Consider the following 10,426-nt stretch of genomic DNA (forward strand, 5'->3'; position numbering starts at 1 on the left):
CACCTACACCAACTACTTACTGTCAGAACACATGTGGAGCTCTGTCAGCTCAGTGAATGAGTTACAGTGAGGTAAATCTATTACCACTAAACACGAGATCATGCGATATCGCCATACTGATGGAAGCTGAATGTTGTATTTGACACTAAAATGTTGAAAATCCTGAATTCTGTTGTGTGTTTTTCATCATTAACCCTCATCATTACCTTGAAGTTGAAGAAACTGAATTAAACATATTGAACGTCTTTATTATGTTAGTATATATAAACCATTCAGAACAGATCCTTGTTCTAGATGCCCTAAATTTTTAAATTGCACACATTTTTGTGCTCAGAATTCCAGTGTTTAGGTATTACCTACCAACAACCCCCATATGAAATAGCCATTAATAATACAGCAGACAATGGAAAAATGATCAACCACAATGTAAACAAAGCACTCATGCATTCAAATTGGAAAAAGTATGGGGGACAAAATGCTAATTTATACTACGTGAAAAGAAAATAAGCCCTTCAGCCACAGTTAAATAAACCTGCTGCATGAACTAGTCATTTCTGTCCTCGTGTCTGAATTGCAGACAGTTTCCTAAAGCTTCTGACCACCTTTTCTGCTGCCACGTATGATTCTACCCTTGGAAAAAAACCGAGCCATGAGTGCTGACTGGTCGGTAGCTGGTTGCAGCTGTTAACTAAAATAAAGAGCTCGAGATATTTAAAACAGTAAAATGATCCTCCATCTGCCTCATCAGATGAAACGGGATCCAGCACAGACGTGTGCTCATTGCCCCAACACAGTGAGAGATGAAATTAAAATCAAATGGGCCTCTGTGGCGAGGACAGCTATAATTTCACACGTGATACCAAAATAATTAAAGACGACTGATGCATTTCGGCCTAAATGAATCTCTGCCAGGGCGGGATCCACACAGGAAATGACTACCTTTACAGCCACAATGATGTAGCTATTTCAAAAAAACAACTACAAAAAACAGTTGGAACCAAAAATTGAGTTCTAGAAATAATTAAGCAACTAGACACAAACATAAAGCCTTAACCACTTCAGGTTAATTATTATTAATAATAATTAGTATTTCTGTTTTATGTAATTACTGACTGTTGTGACTTTGTGTGACTCTCTGAAAATAGTTGGGTTGTGTATTTAATAGATTTAATGTCTCATCTCTGACTCATGCTTTCATAATAAGCTCATAAACTATGTTTTACTGTGGAACAAATTCCTCAAAATATTCTGTTTGAAATTTTAAGAACTATTTTAACCCTCAATGCACAGTGTCAAGTAAGTAAACACAAAATGAAAAGGAAATAGAGTACTTAAAACAATGCTGCTCATACATTTACACTTGTGAAACCACATATTAACTGATGATAATTTGGCCTCTTTGTTTTCTTGCATTTTGATGATTCTCAAGGTGCAGATTTTCATACATCTTCAGCAGCAAACACGCTTCCTGCAAATTTACCCAACTTGTTCACTGTATTTACATTATCTGGTAGTATATCTGTCGGTTGGGGAAAAACAAATCACAAGATGTGAAAGCAAATACTTCCTGCGTTTAAAACAACAAAAAACCATGTATGCAAAGAGCCCTTATAGTAAATAGAAATAATGCATCTTGTGATTGCTAATGATAGGTGTTTCTTTGTACTGTAGTGCCATCTAGTGGAAAATGTCAAAGCAAAGCCACAGACCTTTCAAATGTACTTAAGCATTTGAAACTTTATAGAGCAACTGTTTTAAGAGATCATATGGTAACAGTCACCCCAAAGAAGGCTTAATAATTTTCTCTATTATTATTTTATCAAAGTCGTTTAAACTTTTTTTTTTTTTTTACTGGCTTCTTGACCGCATTTTGAAGTAAAAAGCACACAGACATGAGAAAAGAGGAAAAAAATATCTTAAATCTTTTAATAGGGATAATTATAAATACGCACATATCATGTATACATAAAGACGTCTCAGTTAATTGAATAAAGCTCTCAGACTATTTAGGCATTTTCAATCCAAACGTTGGCACAACTCCGTTAATCAAGTTTTATATTTACAGCACGACTACTTCTACTGTTTAAAAATTTGGCAGCGCCCCAGGGTGCTGGGATGGACATAATCCAAACAATCTCATCTCAAGAGAGGATACAGTACACAGAAAATTACACCATGTGAAATCACTACGTGACATTCAAAGTGAGAAGTTGAAAGCCTGAGAAGTTGGATTTCCACTCAACAAACACACAAACTTTGGTTGTTTACAAAATGCACCAAGATGTCAAGTTTTGTTACACTGTCGACGACAGCATAAAAAGAAACTAGGGGTTAGAGTTTGTATTTTTAAATAACCTGGATACGCGCTTCCAAAATCCTGTAAAGTACAAATGTAGAAATATATGTACAGACAAAACACAGAAAGTTGTGTTCATAAGGCAGAAGTGCTTTCTGGGGTTGTAAATGTTATTATTGAGATGAAACGCACTTGAGTCGAAGCTCAGTGGGTTTTTTTAACCATCAAAAAGCCTAAAATGTTGTTGTTTTTCTGTCAGTGTAACACATCTATTGCATACAGTATACTTTTAAATCATATTAATGCACAAAAGAGGCTGTAAAAGTTGTAGTTATGTGTAAACTGAGAGAGCACTGTGCGCTTTGAGAAAAATCTTTGAATACATCTACATGTACTTTGACACTTACAGTTTCTAACAGTAATATAGTTCCTTATCTTTGAACAGTGGCTGTTATAGAAAGAAACACCGACACCTTGTCTACACCAGCGTGCAGTGAAAGAAGCAACACAACAGCAGCAGCTACTGGGCTTAACGTGTACCAGACTTTTACATGAAGCCTGTGGCAGCTGTTAAAGTCAGTTGGTTCACAGCTGTAACTTATTTGATAAAGACAGTATAATTGGCTAAACTGTACGTGCATCGTTTGCTAAATGACGACTACAGCACGTCCAGTATAGACAGGGTGTTGGTGTACCAGGCAGAGACAAAGAATGCAGAAATAAATTATTTTTTTTAAAAATTAAAAATTCTCATGGCAGATCCTCCTTCTACATAATACAAATGATTGTGAATTAATTTACATCCCAAGCAATATCAAAAGACACTTACTTCTTATCTATGATGAATGATGTGTGTGCATATAGAAACACTACTAATATTCATGCCTCATACCTCACTACTTCTACAAATCCTACAGACGAATCTTTCAGGAAGTGATGGATTTCAGCTAAGAGTGGTCCGTTACACACTGTGATTTGTTATCAGCACTACAAGCTCCTTATAACACAGACACAGCTGCAGATCTCGGAGCTTATAAAGTAAATTTTCTATTATTTTTAGGTATTATTGTCGGTATAGACTGTGCTTTCTTCGTCAAGTGTGAAGTGATGTGATGCCGTTAACCTGCCTCTCACCCAAAACTCAAGAGGGATACGATCTAGTCCACCACTACCCCCTTGACAGGATGAAGCAGCTTATAGATAGGTGGATGTGCAGCTGGTTACCCTGACATAATTTAGAAATTAAACTCATTAAAGAATCATCATTTCATTACTTGTGACAGCTGTGATAGATTTTAGACTTGAGAAAATTTAGACTGACATTACTACTTTACATTTGTGCCTTTATAAAGTAGTATTTCACATTGACTATGTGAAATTCTTTTGTTAGCATTATGAAAAGGAACAGCATGAGCCAACTTGTTTATTAACCTCCTGCTTTGAGGTTTAGCAGCTCATAAATAACTCTCAATCATTGTCAGCAAGTGTAATTTGCAAGACGTTATTTTTACATTGTCCCAAAGAGCTAGTGGTCATCACTGTATCTGCATGAGTAACCCCTAAAACTTGGGAAAGGGAAGTAATTGTATTCATAAGCTCAGTGATGCTGTAACAACAGAAAGCATAGTTCGGTGGATGAAAATCTGTTTTTTCATCGCTGCTGCTTTTAAATCTTCACCGGTAGGGCAGAAAATGTGAAATTCTGCCTGAGGATGGTGTGAGAGGCGAGATCAAGTAGCCAACAGCTAAAGGGTTATTCTGTGCACAGTGGCTACTTCAGGACAGCTTGACAGACTTCTATCAGGTTCAGTTATACTTTATCAGCCTCAGATGCTGTGCTAAGAGTTGTACGCTAACTCCAACAAATGTACAAGCCTACAGTTAGCATGCTTTTATGTAAATGTAACTTTAAGATATGTAACTTTTAGACTTCTTACACCCTGCTATGATGAACTCTGGTTTGTTTATGTATAGAATTAACTGAAAATTTACTACAGGCAGAGACCAACCAGAGAAAATGGAAGCAGGAATCTTTTCCGCTCCACTTGCTGAGGTCAGTCGACATTACAGACATTGCATACAGACTGCACATCATATCTACATCTCACAGAGCTCCTGCCTGCAGCAGAATCTTGTGGAGGAAATGTGGAAGCGGATCCTGATCGTCTCAGCACATCTGCTCCAGGTAGGCAGACAGCAGATGTTGAGGAGGCAGAAACTCTTCTTGTTTGTTGACTACTTCAGTCTGACGTGACCCATTGCAGTCGGTGCCTGAAAGTCCAACAAACAGACTGTGATCACTCTCATGTGACCCAAACACATTATACTGACTTTGTCAGTACAACCAGGCTACACAAACAGGATTACGTAAACAGAGATGCATCTATAAATATTTTAAAATGTCCAAAGCTTTAGTGCAGTTGTTTATGTTCTTCAGTTATGCTAGGATACACTATAGCATTTTTGCCTGCTGGTATTTTTTGTAAAATTTTTCGAAATCCGTATGTCAAAATTGATCGTTTTTCCTGGTATTTATTGAACCGTCATTTAGAAGAAGCCACTCAGAGTACACCACCACACATGTATTTAACAGTTGGGTAACATTACTGCTTTTAAATAGAGAATTAATTCAGAAAATACATCTCTGAACAAATCACATAGTAATGAGATTTTTTTTCCCCCACAAAACAAAAAACAGACTTAAAAATTAACTTATAAATTATAATTATAAAAATTGTTTATAAAGGATTTGTATTTATGGTGGAACGCTCTGACTAACATTGATTCAACGTATCAGCTGTGCATTATTTCTACTCACTTGCAGAGACGAGGTCCATATACTGGCAGATGGCGTGAAGCAGCAATCTTTCAAAGCTGAATCACAAACACAACAGAAACATGACTTTCCACTCCTCCCCTCTTCGGTGTCCTCCAATCATTTACAATCAACTTGATTTAAACTCAGTATGACATCTTGTTTTTGTTTGTGTTGCTTTACTGCTACTGCAGTGACTCCACTTCTTTGTGTGGCTCATTAAAGATTTCATGTAATCTAATATAAACTGGTTTTCCAGGTGGGGAAACACAGCAAGGATCCATCAGTCTGGCCTCTCAGCCTGCATACCTGTCAGGGGCTCAGGACATTAAAGTGTGTTAATGTAATCCAAAGCTCTGTGTAGGTGGGCTTTTGTTATTTCAGGCACTGATGAGACACGGAAGATGATCCAGGAAGTAAGTCTGTCTAACACATTTATGAGTTTAAAGGCGTATCAGGTACCAAAGCACCATGCTGTGGTTTTACATCTTTATCATAATCACTGCTGAAGAACGACAGCTGAAATTGAGCACACAGACTAAAACGTCGTCCATATGTATTAATTAATACATATCATTTCTGCACATTTTTAGACCTTTGATGTACATTTTCAAAAACTTAGAATTTATTTGTTTCTATGTACTGGAAACCTCTGAATGTACTTCTGCAGGGTTCATCAAGTTAAATGTGAGCCTTTGTAAGACCTTTTAAATAAACATAGACTTCAATTTAAAACTTGGTTTTGAACAATAAATCATCAGTAGATAGCAATAATTCTGAATACATTTTTACCTACATTACAAAGGGTGTGGAATTACAGAGTAACTCATGATGTAATAATATAGCCCTATGTTGCTAACGATAACTATGGTGTCAATATCAAAATGCAGTGATTCAGTGACACTTCAAACATTGTAAGACATTCATATATGACACATCAAGACACTAGTGTAACTGAGGAAGAAAAATAATAATCGTAGAAAAGCAAAAAGCAGGAACTGTGTTTATGCACTGCATCATTGTTATTCAATTTTAATAATGTGTCAGTTCAGTTAATTAACTCTGTTTTGCTCCCCCTGCTGTCCGAGCTGTTTTTCCACTTCTGAGTTTGTTGTTCTTCACTGCAAGTTAAGTTCAGTGAACTCCACCAGATCATGAGTCATAAAGCACCTACTCTGGCAATTCAAACTGAAGTATCTCCACACGTAAAAAAAAAAAATCTCACGTACAAAATACTTTTTAAGACTCTGTAATACCTTCTAAGTATTTAGAAAGAAGATTATAGAATTGTTAAAGAAGGAAAATCTCTACCTGCTGGTGAGGTTGGTTGTGTAAACAGAGTGAGGATGAGCATTAAAGAAGCTCACAAGATTTCCCTCAAGAACCTCCAGCGTTCCCTGTGAGGAGGAAAGAAAACAGGGTGGGTGGAAGGAAGGAGGTTTAATCTCCGGGTTTGTGCTTGAAAAAAACATTGAACTTCAGCAGGGGGCCTCCGTGACTAACCATTCCTTCCTGCTCTCACGTGTTTGTATATCATCTTCCATCATTCAAAACAATTAGAAGCAAAAGCATTTTCAAATTCACATTCCGATTACCTGGATTTGGACCATTATTGAACAAAATCTGAAATTTGAAGACAATCCCCTTTTTTTTTCTAGGAAATTAAGATGTAAGAAGTCTTTCACAATTTTCAGTAATTTTATCAGAAAGAAAAAAATACTTAATCATGAAAACAAAGTAACTAAAAGAAGAAACAAAAGACGTAAAGGGAGGAGAGATGAGTAAAAATGTGACAGAAATCATGAGGTTAACGTGTCTTCAAGCAGTTATCAGTGATTAAATGGTTACTTTTAAAGCACAGTGAGAGTTTAGAAGAAAAGATGAAGCTCACCATGGGGATTTGTTTCCGTTTCAGAGTTGCTCGCAGCCTGCGATCGATTCGCTGGAAGCAGTCCTGAGCAGTGAAGGCAGGATTTACTGTGGAGAGATAAATGACAGTCAGCCAAACAGCCACACGTAAACAAGCAGCCAGCCAACCAACACAAACTGAGCACTCACCATTCCTCTGGTCCTTGAGGAGTCGGTTGGCATTTTTCTTCTTGGCCTCCTCCAGCTCCAGCAGAGACAGCAGCCTCTCCTGCTCCTCACCGGAGCAGTTCATGAAGTCATTCCACGGCTGAAACAACAGGACGATGAATAACAAGTCAGTTTGAAAACTTATGTCTTTGGTAAAAAAAAAAAAAAATTAATGAGAATGTCACTATTCACTCAGAAATCTCCAAAGCCAACAAACACTTTTTAATGAAATTTGACAAACTGCAGGCTGGCACAAACAAAACCTCAGCCAAGACTGAAAACAAATGATTTCCAATTCAGGACTGAAACAACCAACACAGTTTACATTTCTTTAAAACTGATTTTTAAAGCAGCTTCTTGAGGATCAACACAGATACTGTATTTCATGTAGGAGCTGTCAATTACTTACATAGTACATAAAACATTTTTTTAAGGACATTATGAGCTGACTGTATGCGTCTGTCCCTAAACGGTTTCTGGTCCTGCAAAGGAAGATGTCAAATCTACACCCAGGGTCACTGATGAGTGAGGCAGACGTGTACCTCTATGTAGTTTCCGTTGGTGCAGGCCTCAGTGAAGATTGATGGGATGGCCGGGTTACTGCAGACCTCCAGATCATCTTTGGAGCACTCATCCTTCTCAAGCAGATTAGTTAGAAAGCGCGCTGATTTTCAGAGGAGAGCAGAAACAGAGTGACGGTGGTTATATGGCAAAACTTTAGGGACAGATTTATGGATTTGAAGTGTTGCTTGTTGGACATACATTTTTAGCGTATTTATTGAAAATGTTATTTTTCATTGCTGGAGGCACTATATTTGCAATTTCAACACAAAGTTCATGTGTGCACAAGTGACTTCACTTGGCTTAATTTATCAGGCTTCATCTTTCACTCCTGGGAGCCATGAAAGGCTTCATGAAAGAATTTTTCTACTGACGCAGCAAACAGACAATTATGTGTATGAACGGCAAGTACCCCTTCTTTAACTGCTTGTCAAGCATTGTTCAGGCTGCAGTGGAAACCAGCATCTTCTAATCTGATCACATGAAACCAGAGCTTACTGTTCTCCTGTCGGCGGAGGCTCTTCTTGCCTTTGGCCCGAGGAGTGAGGTCAGAGTTGCGGATGGCTTGGTTGATGTAGAACTGCTTCCTTTTGGAAGGAGATACTCGCTTGGCAGGAGAGCTGGGCAGTGAGGAGCACTTCCGCTCCTCTATCAGGCTGGGAAAATAAAGGACGACATATCAAGTTACTTGAATTTAGTCTCACGCCCTTAAGGGAAATTACTAGATCTTCATATCTGATTAATGTGAGCTGTTTGACATGTTAAAAGAGAAAGTTAAGCCACTTTCTGCAAACTGCTCCATATACTGGTTCTTTGGTCTTTCTGTTATTTCTGCTTTTAATTTTAAAAAATTTGCAAAAAATCTTGACAGCAAAAATCCTCATTTTTATGTTTTTTTTTTTTTAGTGGAAAAGAAATGACAAAATTACCATTCAAACTAAAATCATGACCCATGTTGCCACATCAGTCAAATAATCACCATCTGATTTGTTGTGAATATTGTTAAGGCCTAATTGAGGGTACATGATTACAACTTGTGAAGAATCACATAATTTAAACAATTGTTAGAAATCACAGTATTTCTTGTAAGGACACTGAACAATGACCTTTTTGTTAAGAGTTCAGATACTTCAGAAATATTAAGCCCAAAGTAAGATATATTGAAGATTTCCATTTTCATTCCAGCTTGGATTTTGATGTGAACAGCATTTACAGGTCAGAAAATCTAGCACACAGTGTACAGAAGGAGAGATTTTTGTGACCTACTTCTTATTCACGTCAATGTATAACTGTTCCTACTTTGCCCGGTCCAAATATTGTTGCTTTGAAGCCAACAAGCGCTTATTTACAGCATAACTACTGAATGTTACAGTGTAATCTATAACAGATAGGATGAATACATCAGACAGTGATGGAAGCTGATGATCACCAGCTTGTGTAGGATGGATATTTTTCCCTTTCTGCTCTCTGCTGCCTCTGGTTTGTCTCTGCAGTGTTTAACTGAAGCAGAGCATCCTGCAGCAGCCTCAGATGTAGGTCAGTGGGTGCTGTGTGAGGACCGCCTCTGCTGGGTTTTCTGCCTCTCAGTTGCCAACTTGGCCAGCTGATGCAATTTTTAGCCTGTGCCCTGCAGGTCATCAGCTATATCATATGATGTAGTCTCTGCCTGGGTTAGCTAGGTGTGTCCAAAATGTCACTCTGACGTCTAAACCTCAGCAAACTTGACATTAAGAAGCAAGCAGATGGCTAAATACAGGTTTTACAACATGTTTAGTATATGCCCTTTAAACATATGTTGTCCTCTCTGCAACTTGATCTTTGCATTGTACCAAAAAGCAATGAAAGGTGGACATGATTTGAGTACGAGCAGTGCTTGTCAGCTAAATATGTTGGTAGTAACACCGTGATATGGCGGAACTGTAGTGATTTAAAGCCTCACCAACCAACATGAACAGGTCCGCTTAACAGTTAGATGCTAAATGCTAACAAGGACAGTGTTAAACTGCCCGTTAAAACCCAAATGTCTACGTTAAACAAACCAGCAAATGAAAGTTTGCCAAAATATGTCGCTAAACAGCAAGCTGACAGGATTTGAGTCGAGCGAAAAGCGACTACAACACCCGAAGCTAAAGCTAGCTATTTACGTTACACTCAGTAGTAGTTCCGGCTAACGCTAACTAGCTTGCTCTCGTAACAGAACTAGTGTGTTTCACTCACATATAATCCTGCTCTTCATTGTTGCTATTTGTCAAAACGACCATCTTATTCAAGCAAAAACTAACGGAAAGGTCCCACCGACTGTGTGTTTAGGAAAAGTGGAAAAACAAAAGTTAAAACAGTGACAGTGTTCGGCAGGTAGTGATGGTCCTCTGATACCCGAGGCTTCGACACATGCGCTGTAGCGTATGGCTTACCGGGCAACCCACAAAACTGTTTACCCAAACTTGTACAATGGAGCCAAACATTTCCTGTGTACCTCAGCCTCATCTGTGCCGTGTGAACAGGTTTTTTTTTTCTAAGGCTGGGGAGATAGTGAGTAAAAGAAGGAACTGCTTGAGTCCCAAACAATGTTCCCTGTAATTTTTCATGAGTCTGAGCAAACACACAAACTCCCTGAGCGTCCCTTGAACCACTGTGAGCAACATCAGACGTGTCCACTGTGGTCACACCAGCATCAC

The 10,426-nt window shown here is 38.2% G+C and overlaps 1 protein-coding gene across 1 annotated transcript; it reads right to left on the bottom strand.

Moving 5' to 3' along the window:
• Window positions 1-1,912: 1,912 nt before the first annotated feature.
• Window positions 1,913-10,125, bottom strand: r3hdm4 (R3H domain containing 4). The gene is made up of 8 exons (XM_023291638.3): window positions 9,966-10,125; window positions 8,247-8,404; window positions 7,730-7,851; window positions 7,170-7,287; window positions 7,003-7,088; window positions 6,423-6,508; window positions 5,115-5,170; window positions 1,913-4,567 (listed from the first exon to the last, which is right to left on the bottom strand). Exons 1-8 carry the CDS (start codon window positions 10,007-10,009, stop codon window positions 4,464-4,466), a joined length of 774 nt encoding a protein of 257 aa, XP_023147406.1. The 5' UTR covers window positions 10,010-10,125; the 3' UTR covers window positions 1,913-4,463.
• Between the last annotated feature and the right edge of the window lie 301 nt (window positions 10,126-10,426).

This window comes from Amphiprion ocellaris, chromosome 2 (assembly GCF_022539595.1).
Source record: "Amphiprion ocellaris isolate individual 3 ecotype Okinawa chromosome 2, ASM2253959v1, whole genome shotgun sequence".
Lineage (NCBI taxonomy): Eukaryota > Metazoa > Chordata > Actinopteri > Pomacentridae > Amphiprion > Amphiprion ocellaris.

What these genes read in the sequence shown, in the direction of transcription:
- r3hdm4 (XM_023291638.3), bottom strand. Translation starts at nt 10,009, where the DNA reads ATGGTCGTTTTGACAAATAGCAACAATGAAGAGCAGGATTATAT. An exon ending in CCTCAAGGACCAGAGGAATG is followed by an intron (nt 7,089 to 7,169) that starts GTGAGTGCTCAG and finishes ATCTCTCCACAG; the next exon opens with TAAATCCTGCCTTCACTGCT. An exon ending in TATGGACCTCGTCTCTGCAA is followed by an intron (nt 4,568 to 5,114) that starts GTGAGTAGAAAT and finishes TTGGACTTTCAG; the next exon opens with GCACCGACTGCAATGGGTCA.